Below are 19476 nucleotides of genomic sequence, written 5' to 3' on the forward strand. Positions count from 1 at the left end.
TTACGATTCTATTCATCAAAATCGTGTAAGGAAAGAAACCAAATGTTAATTGCTCAAATTTAAACAGAAACCAAAATGGTTAAATTTGATATTTTATTTAATTTATTTCAAAATGGCTTAAGCCTTAGTAAATAAATTAAATTTGAATAGTGCTTCGGTATTTGAAAACTAAAAGAAAAAAAATGATAAGAGCTTGAGTGATCTGAATTGATCTACATGGAAATTAAATGCATCGAACGGGCTTGCATATACATAAATAAGGTTTATAACTTGAGGAGTCAAATATGGGCCTGATATTCAGCATAAAATAGCCCATTAATTAAGTGATCATGCCCACATCAGAATAAAATATCTTGCTACGTCAAGCAAATAGAAGCGGAAGATATATTTGCTCCCTGTTGGACAACTTCAACTCTTTTACGGTTGGGCAAGCGAAGCTTTGAACATTTTTTGTGGCTGGGCCCATTAACCCATAATCAGAAATCAACATGTCGTTAAACTTGTAATGGCATGGACATGGTTGATGCAGGGGGAGGTTCGTGGACCGTGGTGGTCCGCAATAGTTTTCCCGTCTAAGCTAGTCCTTATTGTACACAGGGATTTAAGATTATAAAATCATACTGGTTTAGTTTGGGCCAAAACCATACATATTTGTTATTCTTTTTCTTTATTTGGGTGTCAAATACTCATATTTTATTAATAAACACTACACCACGTACACAAACACAAAATTATATTGTTAAGAGTACATATTTTATAGGAAAAAGCAATTTCTATACCTAACTAACACTGGGTAAACAATTCCATTTAATTGAGAAAAGATGGTCATATTTTGTTGATTCACGGTACATCCAACTTGAAATTAAAGCTCAAGAGTGATAGTTGTCCTTTCAAATGTCTGTATATTGAACAAAAAAAATTACGAAGAATTTGTGTGTTAATCAAAAAAAAAAGAGGGTATAAGTAACTAGAATTCAAAAAAAAAAAATGAACATCGAAACATATTTACTCGAGGGATGAATGTAAGTGTAGTGTAACACATGTTGCTTGGGAATGAAACAAAGGTAGAGTCTTGAGATAGTTTGGTAGGCATGTTTTTATCCTCAATGATCATTTCACTCATTATCCCTGTTTTTTTTTTTTCTCTCTCTCTCTCTATTAATTTAGTGAGTGATAATAAAGGAGTTAATTTCCATTAAATTAGTTGTATGATTCACACAGAAAACCCAGAAAATATTAAACCTTTTACCAAAAAAAAAACCAGAAATATTTTTTAAAAATTCATCCGAACAAAAAAGAGGAGTGAGGGTTAAGTCAACGGGAAGATTGTGAGATGCAGTGAGCACCGTTTACGCCACTTCTCCACTGTGTGCATTCAATGAATTGATTCTAATAAAAATCTTATAAACTAGATTAGTTCTAAAAAAGGATAATCAAATATATATATATATATATATATATAATCGACATAAAGACTAGTAAACACATGCGTGTGTGGTACGACTAAGAGTATGTATAGTTAGTAGTGCTTGAGGTGTGGAAACTCTCTCTACACCATGGATGGATCGACTAAAATCATTTCAGTTTTTATTTCTATAATAAAATAAAATAAAAGAAAAGAAAGGAAATGATGGCGAAGCATTGCATGCCATGGGACAAGAAAGGCTTTGGGGGAGATCACTTCTCTTCTACTCCAACCTCTTTGTCCTTGCTGCTTCAGATCTCATTCTATATGATCACATCATTGTATAAGCGTCATAATAAACTCTCTCTTTTTTTTTTTATTACTTATTTATTTTTGAAAAAAGTGTATAATGTTAGTATAGTAATAAAAAGCGGGGAGAAGAGAAGATTGTCTCCTAGACTTGAATCCTTGAGCCTCCTCCTCTCCGGAACCTCCCTTTTCTCTTTACTCTCTCTATCTCTCTCTTTTTCCTTTGGCCTAGTAAGTTTATCTCTCTATCTATCTATCTGCGCTCATTCTAATCTAATAGCCAGAACACTTTAATTTGGGGGTCTGTCTTGATTCCACCATTAATGCTCTCTACCTTCCTCCCGTTTACTCTCCTGCTTTTGTATTTTCTCTTTCTCTTTTCCTAAACCCTTTCAAACTCTGCCTCTTCTTCTTCTTCTTCTTCTTCTTGCTCCGTCTATCTATCTTTTTCTCAAATAACAACAACAGTTTCTTATGCTCATGTTAATTCTGCAGCAGTTGCCCCCTATTTTTTCCGGTACAAAGGTGGTCGGTTTTGTTATCCGCCAGCATCAACCTTACTTGAGCTCTGCATCATCCATGGCCATGGCCGACTAGCCTTCTTTCTTCTTTGTTTGCCTTCTTCCTCTCGCTCGCTACTTTACTCTTTGAAATTTGTTGGATTTGGTCCTCTTCCGGAAATGTTGTTCAACGACGCCGTTTCACTCCTCTTCCTCTTCTTCCTTGCCGTTTCAGCGACGGCAGACCCGACTTTCAACGACGACGTTTTGGGTCTCATCGTTTTCAAGTCTGGACTCGACGACCCTCTCTCTAAGCTCTCTTCTTGGAACTCCGAAGACTACGATCCCTGCAACTGGGTCGGTTGCACATGCGACCCTGCCTCCAATCGGGTCTCGGAGCTCCGACTTGACTCCTTCTCTCTCTCCGGTCACATCGGCCGTGGCCTTCTCCGTCTCCAGTTCCTCCACACCTTGGTCCTCTCCAACAACAACCTCACCGGAACCCTAAACCCCGAGTTCCCTCACCTCGGCAGCCTCCAAGTCGTCGATTTCAGCGGCAATAGCCTCTCGGGTCGGATCCCAGACGGGTTCTTCGAGCAATGCGGGTCCTTGAGGTCCGTCTCCTTGGCCAACAACAAACTCACAGGTCCTCTTCCTGTCTCCCTCAGCTACTGTTCTACTCTCATTCATCTTAACCTCTCAAGCAATCAACTTTCTGGGAGATTACCACGAGATATCTGGTTCCTCAAGAGCTTAAAGTCCCTTGATTTATCTGTCAATTTCCTCCAAGGAGATATCCCCGATGGCCTCGGCGGTCTCTACGATCTCCGTCTCTTTAACTTATCCAGAAACTGGTTTTCCGGTGACGTTCCTTCCGACATCGGAAGATGTCCTTCCCTGAAATCGCTTGACTTGAGTGAGAACTACTTCTCCGGGAATCTTCCGGCTTCCATGAAAAGCCTGGGCTCTTGCCGCTCCATCCGACTGCGAGGAAACTCTCTCATCGGAGAAATCCCTGATTGGATCGGTGACGTCGCCACTCTCGAGACTCTTGATCTCTCCGCCAACAACTTCTCAGGCACTGTCCCATCCTCCCTCGGAAATCTCGAGTTTTTGAAGGAACTCAATCTATCCGCAAACATGCTCGCTGGGGAGCTCCCGCAGACCATCTCCAACTGCTCCAACCTAATCTCCATTGATGTCAGTAAGAATTCATTCACAGGAGATGTGCTTAAGTGGATGTTCACCGGAAACTCTGAAAGTCCCTCGCTTTCCAGATTTAGCCTCCACAAAAGATCAGGGAACGACACCATTCTTCCAATCGTCGGATTCCTTCAAGGTCTCCGGGTCCTCGATCTGTCTTCTAACGGGTTTTCCGGTGAGTTACCGTCTAACATTTGGATCCTCACAAGTTTGTTGCAGCTGAATATGTCCACCAACTCTCTGTTCGGTTCCATACCCACCGGCGTTGGAGGATTGAAAGTCGCTGAGATTCTTGATCTGAGTTGTAATCTTCTCAACGGAACTGTTCCTTCTGAGATCGGAGGAGCCGTCTCCCTAAAAAAACTTCATCTCCAGAGAAACCGCCTCTCCGGCCAGATTCCGGCACAAATCTCTAACTGTTCGGCTTTAAACGCAATGTAAGTAGTTGTCAACAATGTCAATTGCAATTGACTGTTACCTTTCTGAATCTTTGTGTTTAAAACCGCCTCTCTCAGTATTAATGTAGCAATTTGTGGTTGTGCAGAAATCTGTCGGAGAATGAACTATCCGGTGCGATTCCGGGGAGCATTGGCAGTTTGAGCAACCTTGAGTACATTGACCTGTCGAGAAACAATCTCTCGGGAAGCCTACCAAAAGAAATAGAGAAACTTTCGCATCTCTTGACCTTCAACATCTCCCACAACAGCATCACAGGGGAGCTGCCAGCTGGAGGTTTTTTCAACACCATCCCTCTCTCTGCCGTCGCTGGAAACCCATCCCTCTGTGGCTCCGTTGTGAACCGCTCATGTCTCTCTGTCCACCCCAAACCAATCGTCCTCAACCCCAACTCCTCCAATCCAACCAATGGTCCTGCTCTCACCGGGCAGATCAGGAAGAGCGTTCTGAGCATATCTGCGCTCATTGCGATTGGCGCAGCCGCCTTCATTGCCATCGGGGTGGTGGCTGTAACTCTTCTCAACGTGCACGCCCGATCTAATCTTTCCCGTCACAATGCAGCTGCTGCTCTCGCTCTGTCGGTTGGAGAAACGTTCAGCTGTTCCCCAAGTAAAGATCAAGAATTCGGAAAGCTGGTGATGTTCTCTGGCGAAGCGGACGTGTTTGACACCACAGGTGCTGATGCGTTGCTCAACAAGGACTGCGAGCTGGGACGAGGCGGGTTCGGAGTCGTGTACAAAACGAACCTCCAGGATGGGCGTCCTGTTGCAGTCAAGAAACTGACTGTGTCGGGTCTAATAAAGTCGCAGGAGGAGTTCGAGCGAGAGATGAGAAAACTCGGGAAGCTGAGGCACAGGAATGTGGTGGAGATTAAAGGGTACTATTGGACGCAATCGCTGCAGCTCTTGATCCACGAGTTTGTTTCAGGCGGAAGCTTGTACAGACATCTCCACGGAGATGAGAGCCTTTGCCTGACGTGGCGTCAACGTTTCAGCATCATTCTAGGTATAGCAAGAGGTCTTGCTTATCTGCATAGCAGTAACATCACTCACTACAATCTGAAAGCAACGAATGTGCTCATAGACGCCACAGGGGAGGCTAAAGTCTCTGACTTTGGGCTGGCCAGATTGTTGGCTTCGGCGCTGGACAGGTGTGTCTTGAGTGGCAAGGTACAGAGCGCGTTGGGGTACACAGCCCCGGAGTTTGCATGCCGGACAGTCAAGATAACCGACAAGTGCGATGTTTACGGGTTTGGGATCCTGGTGCTTGAGGTGGTGACAGGGAAGAGGCCTGTGGAATACGCTGAGGACGACGTAGTGGTGCTGTGTGAGACGGTGAGAGAAGGGTTAGAAGAAGGGAGGGTGGAGGAGTGCGTAGACCCTCGGTTGAGAGGGAATTTTCCGGCGGAGGAGGCAATACCGGTGATTAAACTAGGGCTGGTATGTGGGTCCCAAGTGCCGTCGAATAGGCCGGAGATGGAAGAAGTAGTGAAGATATTAGAGCTCATACAGTGTCCCTCTCATGACTTAGAGTGATTCATCCACTACGGATGAAGCAATCCTCCTTGCTTGTATTTCTTCATTCCTTTCAATTTTCATATATTATCATAATATAGTGTTCGTCTTTTCTAAAAAAGGTTATTCTCGTGAGTTCACCAGTTAAGTTGTGAATCTATTTACACTTGGTTTCATAGCAATCACAATGTTGAAGGTTGGTTCATAAAGTAGATCCAAAAGATCAACTTATGTTACTCTAAAAAGAGTGATTGGTCAAAGGAACTCTCTATTCCACATACGACTACCTCCTTGAAGCCTCTCTGTTAAGGTTTCTCGGTTTGCTATTTTGGACGCTTTATTTGAATACATTTACTAGCTCTATTCAGTAACCATGACGCAAAATAGAAAACATGATTCTATACATAAATTTGAAAGGGTATAAAGTCAGTCAGGCGCACTAAGCATAACTCAGAGGCTCACACTGTCACAAATTTTAGTAATATATGTTCATATATAATCATTACTCAGAGGCTTTTTGATTGTTCTTTTCCATAAAGACATAAACGATAAAGCGAAAAGAGAAGTCCACCATTGTGAAGTGAAAGTCCCAAAGGGTCCAAGCATGAGCTTTTTCTGTAATGCTTTCATTATTGTATAGTTATGGAGTGACCCACACACTTACTCATCCCTTTTCAGTACTCCCACAACTTTTAGTTTTTACTTTTGTCAGCTAATGTGCATACACTCTCATTCATTTAAGCCATGCATACATTACTCATCACACATGGTGGTCCGGACCGGAGAAACGTATGTCAAAATAAAGTTACCTTAGCGTACAGACGATTCAGACACAATCACCCTTTAGCAATTCTTAGTGCATTTTAATATCATTATGTCTTCGCTTTTCTCATGTCGTGTCTCCCCTTTATTCTCCTCGTTAAACACTAAAAGCACATTACAATATATATATATAGTTTATATATTCCTTACCTTACTTTTTTGTTTTTGAATTTACGTTAAAATTTAAACTCCATTACAACTTTTGTTGTTCCACTTTTTTTGCGTCCACTATCAAAAACACCTTCTCGGCTCCATCTCCTCCACAAAGGCTTCGGTTTATATATTTTAATAAGAAAATGTATGCAGTGTGGATATGGACTAATGGAGCAACATCAACATTTGTGTGCAAAGATCAAAACAATTGTAATTAAGTAAGCGCTGGACTACTTTGCAAAGTGACCATCCATTACCTCTTATGAACAAACGAGGCAGTAATAGGTGAGAAAACGAAAAGAGGCTACATATAAAGGCACCTATCCCTGAATTTAAGTCCATGAAAGCAAACCGAGAGCCGTCTTTGTATGCGATTGCTTGGTCTCTTTAAAGACATTTGCTCCCTCCATCTGATAAAAAAAAAAAAAAGAGGAGAAGGATTACAGAGATGTCATGCCAGCATGAAAGGTTGTCTCGACTGTGCTGATTGACATAGTTCCTAATTTTCACATGAAGAAGCTCTGCCCACAAACAAAAACAAAAGTGACACGCAAACTCACTCTAATAGTAGTAAGTAAATTGGGGATGAAGTATAATAAGATAAAGTATGGAAAACATCAACTTCCATACTTTGATGTCAAGGAGATGATGATACAGATTACGAAACAAGTCCATCTTAAAAAAAAAAAAAAAAAAAAAACAAGTCCATCTTCCCGCCATTTTCTGTTTCGCCGAGGCAAGAAATGGGTCCAATAAATCAATCAGAAATTTTGCACAGTTTTGGGCCTGGTAGCCCATAGAAACGAGGATGCTTTGGGCCTATGACCAACAGAGAGGAGTGAGAGAGACTGATAGTATGTATGTTCCTCTTTCCGATTAGAGAGATTGAAATGTTGAAAGAGGTTACAATAATGGTCCAAAAAGGAGGACAGACAAGAAGAATTCGTTCGTTCGTGGGAAATGCTTCTTTTATTTATTTAATACTACCAAACAATTCATAACAATCTAATCGGAATGATTCGCTGCTGATCCATGAATGTGATGGCACTAGATAATTGATGATGATTACGAGGATGAGGGTAACCACAACACCCACGCCTCTTGCTTTCTTTGCCACCGCTCGATTCCAAACCAATTCCATGAGTTTCTTCTTCCGTTTTCGTCTACGGAAGAGAGCAAGAAGACTCCCTAGGCATCTGCCGCAATCTGAGTGTTTGGATTTGAGATGATGATGCTGCTGCTTTCGGAATCTTAAGAGGATTGACACTCGTTGAAACGAGATCCGGTTCCGTAGATGGAGCTTCAAACTGAAACCGTTGGCTCTCACACTTACTTTAAGCTTCCACACCATCACCTCCTCTCCTTTTTTTCACCATCATCTTCATCTCTCTCACTTGTCAATTAGGGCGGCGACATAACCTAAGCCTAACAAACACCAAGATGGGCTTTTCTACTAACGGCCCAAAGTAGTTCGGCCTCATTCGTATCTTTTAAAACATACGCTACTAAAACATAGGGAGTAGTAGTAAATAAATCGTACGAACTGAAGACTAAAGAGTAAAGAGATTGTACGTACCCATATCATTAATTGATAATCTAGCCATTAAACTCTTAATTATGATTACTACTGCCAACCTAACCCCACCACGATAATTAAATCACTCTGATCCCACCACGTGGACCTCGATGAGTGAATGCCGACAATTGGGACATGAAGAGTGAGAGACAAGCCACGTGTCGATGCATGACATGTGGAAGCTGTGCTTACACGGCGGCAGCACTCTGACTCTCTCGCCGTCCGCGAATTCTCCCAAACAGATTGCGCATTCCGTCGCCGCTATCTTCACTTCCCCCGACCCGTACGCAGCTACAGGAAACTTCTTCAGTTCTCTCTTCTTTAATCCACTTCTGTCGGCCACCGCCCCTCCCGCTGCAGAGGATGATAACCCGAAACCGCATCGCATCGCGCATCGGAGAATCGAATTCAGCCCAAGCGCTAGTATCAACGCGCACAGAAGAGCTGCAAGTATGATCACCATGTTTGCGTCGAAGTTCATGTCTCTCATGTACCCATCTCCGCCGCCGCCGCTCGTCTCGTTCCCGCCGCCGTGGGATTCCAGTAGCAGTCGATGCATCTGAGGAGTCTCCGGTGTCAATTGTGTCTTCTTTAAATTTGTGTGTGGGAGAGACGTGATGATGTGGAGGACAGGACTCTTCAAGTTAAACTGCGTTTGTCTATTTGATTTCTCTCTGCGGTTTGTGGTTATCTTTTAAGACAAAAGTGGGGACCTTCCTTTTTTTTTTTTTTTTTTCTTCTTATTTGGCATATATTTTGCTTATATATGTGTGGATGAACAAACAATTTTGTAGATATTAATTACGGGAGAAAAACAAAAATAATTCACAAGTGAGAATAAGACACTTGTGGGATATTTTTTGTCTGTCTCTAAAGAGGAGAAGAGATATATATACATAAATGACTTGCATTTGTGTGTACATATATATATATATATATGCGTCAGTTTCAAATGTAACTGTGTTGGGTCCCTCTCGGATCAGGATTTGTGCATGTAATCTTATATATCAAAAAAGAAGTGAATAATAAAGAGGTTTTTTTTTTTTTTTTTTTTTTCTTCTTTATAAAGTAAAGGAAAAGAAGAAGGTGAATAATACAACAACAAAGCACTGAGAGGCATACCAAAAAAAAACAAAGCACTGAGAAGAAACAATCTTTAAGGATGAAATCATCAGAAGTGGCAACAAACTATTTGGTGAATCATAACAACGCCCACTACGCTCATATTTTCAATGATACGCCTGCGTCAGCGTCATTTCAATTATTGCTTTTTTTATTATTACAAAGTTATGTAAGCGAACCAGGTTGGTGACTCCCACGCACGTTTCTTGGGTACTAGCTCATTTTCTATCCAAGAGCTTGATGTCTTGGTGAGAACTAGATTGTGTGATAGATGACGAATATAGTGAATGATAACATCATATGCCATTATCCTCTTTTTGTTATGTCATAAAAATGAAACTGAAAGTATGATTGTAAGCTAAAAGTTAATTGCACATGAATCTCTTTGTTTGCAAAATTATGATCCTAAGTCGTACTATACAAGTTGTACTTTGTAGTGATGGATAAACAAATGCAAGTCTTGTTGGTTTATATAAGTTGATGTTGACCCAAAAAAAAAAACAAAAGGAGTCGGCACTCGGCAGCACATATATTTTTGGTTTCGCAACAAGGTTATTGTTTTGCTTTTGGAAGCAAATCTGTTAATACACTTGAGTCTCTGACAAAGGAGTGAATTCATCGACATAAGGGGTTGATTACACAACCGGAGGGCCACTTAAATACTTGACGTCCAGATCCAGGCCTCATATTCAACCCATATCCCCCCCTTGGTGGCCATGTGTGTATATTGCCCCGAGGCCGAAATGCCCGGGAGGCCGGGACTCTTACAGTTTTTATTTTAGTTTGTTTTTGTTTATTCATAGGTTTGGATTTTTTTATTTTTTTTTAAGTGTCGTGTATTTGTTGTACTTGTAGTAGGGTTTGGATTCAAATACCAAAAGGTCCAAAGAAATAAAATCAGTCAAGACTTAATTTGCGTGAAAATAAAAAGATGTAGACTAAAGATTATATTTGATATATTGGAGCACTGCTTGTTCAACATATATTAGTAAGAAGCTGAAAAGCACTAAACTCCGGTTACATTAGACGAAACACAATGTCCTTTATTCTTGGTCTTTGCCGTAGCTTCTTTCTCTCATTTAATGCTGTATACATAGATGACTTATTATAACAGAGAATATATAAATATCTTTGAATTGGTTAGTAAAAAATGTGAAAGCATGTGTGTTGTTTACCTGTTGCAGTTGGTGGAAGGGTCGATCTTGTATGGAAGTTTGACACCGCACTTGCCTGGCAAAGTGGCAGCATTCTTGAGATAGGTTGACGAGTAAGACACTCTTCCCACCGCAGACTTGATGCAGCGACACACAGCTTGCCTGTCTGATGCGCTCTTTGCCTGTTGCTTGAGCATCTTGATGCCCGTGCAACAGCTTTGCGGAATGTTTCCTCCCTGCACCACGTACGCAAGGCACGGGTAAAGGTCGGCCTGTACCGCGTTGCAAGACACGGCTGCTTCAGAACCTCTTGCAAACATGGAAGCAAGAAGCAGGCATAGCGGTAACACAACTCTCATCATTTCTCTATCTTTCTCTTTTTTCTCCTCTCTCTCTCTCTCTTGCCTCTGCTTACTATGTTGCTTAGTATAGTAGTGAGAAAGAGGTTTATATAACCTCAGACAAGAGAGTATGGTGGGTGGTTGAGGGGCGGAGGAGTGAATGCTATTAGTTGAGGATAATTGAATGCAACCTTCACCTACTAAGCTCCAATCCCAAGAGAGGACTTTGCTCTTTACACTTCATCCTGAGGAACTTGTTTACCTAGCACATTTTGTCCTTTCGTTCTATTGTAACCTTTTTTTTTTTAATGAACGTAAAATTTATTCAACCCAAAAAAACTTGTTTATACAATTATATGCACCCTTAAATAGAACAGATTAGATGTTTAAATTTGAATTTATAAAGAACTGTGATTTATAGAAGTCGAGTCGCCAAACTAGATTCTCGAGGCTAGCCAAATGTGTAGTCCATCTTCAAGCTTTGAAGCTCATGAATGCTTGAGTGAGCATAATCTGTAACTTTCTTGCTGTCTACTTCAAGAGAAATCTCAACTACAATAACCTTTTCTTTAAAACCTTTAAACCCTATCCTGACAACAAGTTTTAACTCACATCACAAAATCTGTCTGAATTTACCACAAGACTTCGACCCACTTGCATCCGATCATCTTTAGATTGCAATCTTCTATGTTCATATTCAGGATTTTTGTATTTGATAGGTAATGTACTCCCTCTATATATATATCCACAAACTTCAACACTAATTTTAGTCTTGGGGAGGATGAGTAAATAATTAGATCATTTAACAAGTACGAGTAGCTGTTTAGTTGTAGCTTAAAAGTGTCGGTTTTTACTTCTTCTGCATCTTGTCTAATACTAGTAACACGATCAAATTACTAAATGATATTAACTGCTGAATTTCAAATATTAAAAGGATTAATCTCCCATATATTGTCGTCTTTATGTATCATTAAGATATCAAATTAGCAGTTATCTACACAAAAACGCTTTTAAATTTTGAAATTCAGAAGTTAATTAATACAAAACTAGTGTATCAAGTAGAAGACCATGGAATTCAAAGTCACTTGTTTTTTTTTTTTTCTGAAAAATTATAGAAGATTAAACATTACGATTTAAAAACACAATGTAAGAAAGAAATGCAGAATCAAGGAACAACTAATAAAATATAACCCTCCTAAAAACTTGCAATCTATAGCTTCAGGGACAAGTCTATGTCAGAATCCTTGGAAGGATCAGTGTCGGGTTGATCTTTTTTCTCGGCTTGGTCCTGAATGCTGCCCTCTAGATTTGAAATCAAGTTTTTGGACAAATCGTCCGTCTTTGGAACCGAGAGGTGAGACAGCAGAGGGATATTAAGGCCTCTGTATCCGAGTCGACATGTGAAGATGTTGAACGGATAGGGCTTAGTTTTAGCAATGTTAGGATTGTAACGAACCCCGAGATCATACTGGGAGGAACTGCTGCTGTAGGAAACTCCACTTGGCGGATACTGGCTGTAGAAGGAGAGTCCAGGATAGTTGAGTTCGATCTCTTTACGCCTTTTAGCCAGTGATCGCTCTTGCTTGTGAGCGTTCTGATGTCCTCCTAAGGCTTGAGACGTAGAGAACTCTTTTTTGCAGAAGGTGCAAGCAAACACCCTCGCTTTAGCCTCATTTCTCGTCCCTTCTGCCTCGTCCAAAAAACCGGGGTGGCTTCTTGTACTCTCGTTGAACAGGAAACGGAACTCTAGCCGCGGAGTCTCCTTCGATGGCTCAGCCGTAACCTTCTCTTTCAATTTACCCTTGGTCCTGGGGATGACCTCATGCGAGGATGATGAGATGCTGCTGGAGGAACATGATGTGGGTGTAGAGAGGTTGAGTTCCATGGTCAAAGGAACACAAGTGTTTTTTTTTTTGGGTTTGTGAGTGAATATGAGATCAGACAGGATCAAGAGTGCTTGTATTTATTGTTCAATAGGGCTAATCATTAATGTCTAAAAAATCTTCACAATTATGGTATAGAATCCCAAGTTTAGAAAGTAACATTCAAGGAAACGGCTTATTGACACTATTTTTTGCCTTATGTCATTGATTCTTAATATATCATCCTCAAGATTTATGCCTCCATCACTTTTCTTCTTTCCCATTTGAATCCTTACAATTCAATATTTCCTTTTCTCTCTACTTATAGATTATCAATTAATCTCTTTATTTGGTATTATTTTCTTAACTTTCTGTCGTCGGTTTCGATTTATACTTTCTTTATATTTAAAACATTACTAATATGTACATGTCATATACTATTTGTTAGGAAACACAGGTCCACTCTTAGTTGTTTCTGTATCTGTATTAAACCAAGATTAAGCAAGTTGCATTTACTCATCCTTTGTTTTAAAATTCAAATATCGAAACTTCGTTTTTGTTTCTGTATTCAAAGATACGTTACATTTATTTTTCTCCACCTTACTTAGCTGGATGTTTTATTGAAATGGAAAATATTTCTGTTTTTGCTTTCAATAACAATCAAGTTATTTCAACCCATTTATTATACTAATATACTGTTTTAGTTTTTTTAAGCTTTAAATTTTTCTACTTTGTCATTATATATCTACTGATATCAGTTTTCATATGTATGTCAATGTTATTTTTTAAGAAACATCAAAGACTAAAAAAGTATTAAACTAAGTTAAAAATATTAATCATTAAAACAATTTTCAAAAATGTAAGAATATAAAGTAAAAAAATTTGTAGTGTTAAACTTATTAATAGCCACTTATCTACAGAAAATCACTTGTACATTTATATATATAAGTATATACATATTATGTAAACTCTAAAGATACTACTGATTTACGAATATAAAATATTTTTTAGATATTAAAATGAAAATAAATATTTTTACATTTATTATAATGATATTTTTATTTTAAAGATAAGTGAAGTTGATAAAAGAGAAATTTCCCTTTTTTATTCTTCGTTTCTTGTCTTAGATATAAGAGAAATTGTTAAAAATGCCCCTTTTTCAATACCTCTTTTCAAAAATGCCCCCTTTGAGAGTCCATTTTTAAGTTTGCCCTCTTTTAATTTTTAATGACCATTTTACCCTTATTTGAAACAAAATTAGGTCCACAAAATACAAAATATTTTTTGGGAGGAAAAGTGATCTCCCAATTTTCCCGCCAAAACACTTGTAAAAAACCTTTAAAATACCTTGTAAAATTTTCCCGTAAAATTTTTTCCCGCCAAAAAATTTTCCCGCCAAAAATTTTTTTTTGCGGGAAAAGTGATTCCGCAATTTTTTTGGCGAAATTTTTTTGGCGGGAAAATTTTTGGCGGGAAAAATTTACAAGGTATTTTAAAGGTTTTACGAAGTATTTACAAGTGTTTTGTAAGGTTTTACAATGTATTTTAAAAGGTTTTACAAGGTACTTATAAAGTTTTATAAGGAATTTATAACTTGTAAAAAACTTGTAAAACCTTATAAAAAACTTGTAAAATCTTATAACTTGTAAAACCTTATAAAATAGCTTGTAAAATCTTATAATATCTTATAAATACCTTATAAATACGTTGTAAAACCTTTTAAAATACATTGTAAAACCTTATAAATACCTTGTAAAAAACCTTTAAAATACCTTGTAAATTTTTCCCGCCAAAAATTTTCCCGCCAAAAATTTAACGCCAAAAAAATTACGGAATCACTTTTCCCGCAAAAAAAATTTTTTGGCGGGAAAATTTTTTGGCGGGAAAAAATTTTACGGGAAAAATTTACAAGGTATTTTAAAGGTTTTTTACAAGTGTTTTGGCGGGAAAAATTGAGGGATCACTTTTCCCGCCAAAAAATATTTTGTATTTTGTGGATCTAATTTTGTTATATTTGTGATATCTTTTATTAAAAGAAGGGTAATTTAGTCATTTTGTACATAAAAAGGGGTATTTTTAAAAATGGACAGCCAAAGGGGGCATTTTTGAAAAGGGGTATTGAAAAAGGGGCATTTTTGTGAGTCTCCCTAGATATAATGAAATAGTTTTATAATAGAAAATATCTAAAATTAGATATTCTAGGCCATTATGTAGTGCACATATAGACATAGCGGCTGCATGATTTGTAGAAAATTTCCAAAAAACATAAAACTATATACATCTGTTAGTTGATCTCCTCACTTTTGTTTAAAGTATAGATAGAGGATAAATAAACACAGGTTTGTAAATTTTAACATTTGACCAATTGGTATGACGTGTGATGCTACCAGTTGTTAATCACTAGCCAAGAAGCAGAACTGAGTACTAACGCTATAGACTTTACCTATAAGTCTAACTTTCTACTTCTCTCTCTCTGCTAATGTCATTTATTCACCAAAGCAGTGGCAGTGGCCCCTTTCTTGTACCTAAGAGTTTATGTTCCTCTTAGCAGCGAAAAGCTGGCGAATGAAGGCAAATTTGCCTTTTGCGCGGCTGGAGAACTCAGTGATGGCTCTGCCGTTGGTCCTGTTGGTGTCAGTCTCAGGCGGAGGAGTGAGGGTAAGGAGGAACTCATTGAGCAGTCTGATAATTTGGCTGAAGCTTGGCCTCATGTTTGGGTCCTCCACCCAACAAGACTGCACTATGAACGCCAGACTCGGAGATATCCCCTCTGGCATTCCCGGCCTCTGCTGCTGCAATGTTTGCAACAAGAAGAAGAAAAGAGGGTTGATTTCTAATAATAAGTGAATAATCACACGGGAGGAAGAAGATGAAAACCTTGAACGCTGCTGCGTAGGCGGCTTGCAGGTTGGACATGCCCTCAAATGGCATACGATTAGTGAGAAGCTCCCATAGCACGATCCCAAAGCTGTAGACATCAACTTTGTTGTTGTAATGCTTCTTCTCTCCTTGACGCAGCGTGACTGTACTGTAGAGCTACGGAGGACATGCATGGGCTTTATAATAATGTAAAAAAAAAAAAAGAAGCAGGATCAAATAATGTACAACACAGACAGAGGGGACAATTAAACCTCAGGAGCCATCCAACGGTATGTCCCAGTCTCTGCAGTCATCATCTCAGTGACGGTTTCCTCCCTAGCAAGGCCAAAATCAGCAAGCTTGACGGATTTGTGATTCTCGGTCAGTAATAAGTTGTCTGGGTCATTGGATATATATATATCATCAGTCAGTCGATCAAACAGCAAAAAACAGAGCAGTGAATAGTGAAAGAAGAGGTAAAAGGCACCAGGTTTGAGGTCTCTGTGTATGATTCCGTTGGCGTGTAAGCAGTCCAAGGCACGGGCAATGTCAAGGGCAAAGCTGAGAGCAATGCGGAGATGGAGCATGTGGGGACGGATGCTGGTAAGATATTTACGGAGGGACATCCCAGGGAGAAGCTCAGTTACTATAACCATTAAAGGATCTTTGCAGGCGCCAATAAACTGCGAAAGGATTGGATTCATTCATTCGGTTTACAAGTGCTTTCGCTTTGAGAGAGCAAAAGAAAAAGAAAGAGGACCTTGACGAGGTTATCATGTTGAACGCGGGACATCATATTGACTTCGCGGATGAAACGGCTCTCGAGAGAAGATTTCTCGTCAGGTTTGGTGCCGCGGTGGAGAACTTTGATTGCAACAATCTGGCTACCATACCTGGCATCTTTTTTTTTTATGTAAGAATCATCCATCCATCCATAAGAGCACCATAAGAGAGAGAGAGAGAGAGAGAGAGAGAGAGACCTTCCTTGGTAGACTTTGCCGTGAGCGCCTTCACCAATCTTGGAGCCGATGAACAACAATTTGGGATCCACAAGCAAACTCTCATCAATCGCCGATCCGTTACCACTGGAGCGCGTCTCATCGCCGCAACTCATAATGATTCAGTTGAAACAAACACTACTACATCCAAAAGTACCCTAATTGGAGCTCTTTCACTAATATGTATGTTCCAATCAATCTCTCTATCAACCCTAATTCGAGGCGAATTCTCTGCCTCTTTTATCGCCCATTCAAACAAGAAGAAACTTTTCCAGAATTTGGCTATCCTTGTTTTAAACGGCTCGCAAGATTCCCCCAGCCTTTAAAGTCTTCTACACAAAATCCAATGGAAGAATAGGTCCAGCCCCCCCCCCCCAAAAAAAAACAAAAAAAAGCAAAGAAACCGTTGTTATCTAAAGAAGGAGATAGAGAGATACAGTGGCAGTTATCGGAGCTGTCCCTCTCTCTCTCTCTCTCGAAGAAGAAGAAGAAGAAGAAGAATGCTTAATCTTCTGAAATGTAAAGCAAAAAAGGGAGAGAGACGAAGAAGATGAAGACAACGTTTACCCAACCAAAAAAAAAAAAAAGGAATAGAGAGAGAGAGAGTCTCTTTTTCCTTTTTCTTTATTTAATTAATAAAAACATTGAAGAAAATGGAGGGAGTAATGTTTTTCTAATAGCTAATTATTAAACGACACGTGTCGACTTGGACATTCTCAGGTCCCCACGGAATTGGACTGTACGGTATTCGGCTCCGCTAATGTGGGCTTTGGAATCACTCTTATTCTTCAACTCTGTTAATGGATACCAACCAGGCCCATATTTGGATTTCATCATGTGTCACCACATTTTTCCATTTCTCTCTCGATTCCTCAACAAACTCTAACTCATCTTCTTGTTAGTATGAAATACTCAAATTTATTATACTTTACTCAATGCTCCAATATTGAAATTGTAGTCAAAAGATTTTAATTCTAATCTTTCAACTACTATATCATCTTGGATTATTTAGACAACTTTTATATATTGACGTAGCCTTTTAAAAAACAGGAGGAGAAGTTTTGGATTTTGAGCATGGTACAATAATACTGGTGTGCGTAATCTCTTCATTGTCGCACTTAAGATTGCCGTATACAAAATCTTTGTATGTTACTGTGGCTAAGTGTGTTGGGCGTTAAATCTGTCTGATAGATTTGTTGATCTGAATGGAATTCACAATCTTTTTGAAAAGAGTGATTTGATGTTTGTTTGTTTTCATATATGATTGGTCGTGGGGAATATGAGACTGTTGTGGACTTGTGGTTATAACAAAAGATGAATCACCCACTTGGTTTAATGGTTTTCTCGCCATATTTTCCTGGCTTAGTAATTTTTTCAGGTGAAAGGTGTCAATTATTTATTTTTTGTATAAGGATATTAAATTACTATTCGTAACTGTTAATGGCAATTACAAATATATATGTATACATATCTAAACTCCACTGCAGTATAAAAGAGGGTAACCCGAATATGTGTGTTAGTAATTAGTATAGGATTAAATGGCACATTTGGTTTATTATATTTTGTTTAATACGGAGAGAAATGGGTTGTTCAACTAATGGTTGAATAACTAGGCAGCAAAAAGTCCATTTATGGTTTTATTTATTCTAAAGGTGTTGGTTGAACCAGAAAATAAACAACAAAATCTTCGTATATATATATATATATATATATATTTGTTCTTGAAAACACCTACAACAGACAAATAGTTATTCAACGTCAGATACTTTTACATAATGTACCAAAATGTCATTCCAAACACAAAGTTATCAAAATCACGAGTTTTTAAATTTTAAATGAAACCTTAATATGTAATTTACAATTGTAATGATTTTCGGACTATTTTTTATGATTATCTAATTCCAAATTATTTGGTTATTAGTGAATGAGTTCATGTCCCTTGCATACTATACTATATCTCATTTTATTTTCGATATGAAATTTCTAACATAGATAATGATTTTTTCTTTTGCCCAAAAAAAAAAGATAATGATTTTCTTTATTCGTTTATAGTTGAATCGTGTTATAAGTTCTTTAGTGGCTCGCGTAAAAACGGATTGAAATACTTTTATGACTAGGTGACTGCTAACAAAACTAAAATACTAGATGACGGATAGGATGAAAGATTTGGTGTTTTCGTATACAACAGAGGTTTTCTAGATAATAAGAAAAAGTTCTTCAGAAGTGTTTTTGAACTTAATTCAATAATGTAATGTGGGTTCAATTATCATATTAAATTTTATATATGGAGCTATAACTAAGAATGGAAATTCATTAAAAAATGGATCATTATTTTGTTTTCCTGTTAAGAAGAAATATTAACTTTGTTTCTGTTGGAAAAATAAAGCTAATTTACTGTATGCAAATGTTTTAAGACTTTTAGTTTACGAACAGAAACACAAACAACAACAGACGACCTTAAACAAATAGAGACATTTTTTTTTTTTTTTGGTAAAAACCAAATAGAGACATTGATTTTATACTTTATAAAACAAAGAAATGAGTGGTCCAATTCATGTAGCGTTGGTTGTTCCTCGTGTCGTCTGTCTTCGTCGTCTCTCATTTGCATGGACGTACTAAAGACACGTGCATTATACGTAGTTTTCATATTATAAAACAATACGGTGGCAAAAAAATAATCGAATTATTACTAAATTATAATTACCTTTACGAACACACATATGTAAAAGTTTACTAAAGTATTGTTACCAAGTACCAACGTTGTTTTGTATGTATAACAATATTTCAGTAATTTAAATGCGATTAAAATTTGCATGCACAAAATGAAATCTATGAAAGTGAATAACATTGGGTACTCTTCGATTAAACTAATGTATATCCACAAAAAAATGTATTGGATTTTTTTAATAATTCTTCGGTTAACTTAAAAGTAAAAAAAAAAACAAACAATATATAAGAGTGATGATGGGTAAATTGTTTTTATATATCCAAATAAAAACGAAAATAATATCAAAATGTGATTATTTCACACAAGAGTCAAATCCCATCTAGAGATTTGACAATTGACGGAGCGACGTTAGGTAAAATAATAAATAACATAGTAGAAAATGGTTTCTCTTTTGATTTTGTTTTTCTTTTCTTGCATTTAGGCTTTGAATGGATGGATGATGTAGCAAAAATAGATTAAATCGTTCATGGACTA

The 19476-nt window shown here is 38.1% G+C and overlaps 6 protein-coding genes across 7 annotated transcripts; 1 reads left to right on the forward strand and 5 right to left on the reverse strand.

Annotated features, from left to right (window-relative positions):
- The first annotated feature begins 1563 nt into the window (after window positions 1-1563).
- Window positions 1564-5553, forward strand: LOC9306965 (leucine-rich repeat receptor-like protein kinase PXC2). The gene is made up of 3 exons (XM_021022757.1): window positions 1564-1945; window positions 2210-3854; window positions 3962-5553. The coding sequence occupies exons 2-3, from the start codon at window positions 2395-2397 to the stop codon at window positions 5406-5408; spliced, it is 2907 nt and encodes a 968-aa protein (XP_020878416.1). The 5' UTR covers window positions 1564-1945; window positions 2210-2394; the 3' UTR covers window positions 5409-5553.
- Window positions 5554-7220: 1667 nt separating this feature from the next.
- Window positions 7221-7738, reverse strand: LOC9306966. Its single transcript, XM_002872940.2, has one exon. The coding sequence runs from the start codon at window positions 7711-7713 to the stop codon at window positions 7336-7338; it is 378 nt and encodes a 125-aa protein (XP_002872986.1). The 5' UTR covers window positions 7714-7738; the 3' UTR covers window positions 7221-7335.
- On the reverse strand, window positions 7738-8874 carry LOC9309055 (RING-H2 finger protein ATL74). Its single transcript, XM_002872941.2, has one exon. It carries the CDS (start codon window positions 8495-8497, stop codon window positions 8021-8023), a length of 477 nt encoding a protein of 158 aa, XP_002872987.1. The 5' UTR covers window positions 8498-8874; the 3' UTR covers window positions 7738-8020.
- A 1098-nt stretch (window positions 8875-9972) lies between these two features.
- On the reverse strand, window positions 9973-10681 carry LOC9309056 (non-specific lipid-transfer protein 10). Its single transcript, XM_002872942.2, has 2 exons — window positions 10236-10681; window positions 9973-10145 (listed from the first exon to the last, which is right to left on the reverse strand). Exons 1-2 carry the CDS (start codon window positions 10574-10576, stop codon window positions 10136-10138), a joined length of 351 nt encoding a protein of 116 aa, XP_002872988.1. The 5' UTR covers window positions 10577-10681; the 3' UTR covers window positions 9973-10135.
- Window positions 10682-11643: 962 nt separating this feature from the next.
- Window positions 11644-13102, reverse strand: LOC9309057 (zinc finger protein 4). The gene has a single exon (XM_002872943.2). It carries the CDS (start codon window positions 12438-12440, stop codon window positions 11766-11768), a length of 675 nt encoding a protein of 224 aa, XP_002872989.1. The 5' UTR covers window positions 12441-13102; the 3' UTR covers window positions 11644-11765.
- A 1543-nt stretch (window positions 13103-14645) lies between these two features.
- LOC9309058 (serine/threonine-protein kinase HT1) lies at window positions 14646-16858 on the reverse strand. Of its 2 annotated transcripts, none has more exons than XM_021023123.1 (6): window positions 16257-16858; window positions 16037-16176; window positions 15764-15959; window positions 15549-15673; window positions 15295-15453; window positions 14646-15209 (listed from the first exon to the last, which is right to left on the reverse strand). In XM_021023123.1, exons 1-6 carry the CDS (start codon window positions 16375-16377, stop codon window positions 14943-14945), a joined length of 1008 nt encoding a protein of 335 aa, XP_020878782.1. In that variant the 5' UTR covers window positions 16378-16858; the 3' UTR covers window positions 14646-14942. The 2 variants fall into 2 exon arrangements, with proteins under 2 accessions (XP_020878782.1, XP_002872990.1); XM_002872944.2 differs by having other exon boundaries at window positions 16037-16169; window positions 16257-16857.
- Window positions 16859-19476: the final 2618 nt, after the last annotated feature.

This window comes from Arabidopsis lyrata, assembly GCF_000004255.2.
Source record: "Arabidopsis lyrata subsp. lyrata unplaced genomic scaffold ARALYscaffold_6, whole genome shotgun sequence".
Lineage (NCBI taxonomy): Eukaryota > Viridiplantae > Streptophyta > Magnoliopsida > Brassicales > Brassicaceae > Arabidopsis > Arabidopsis lyrata.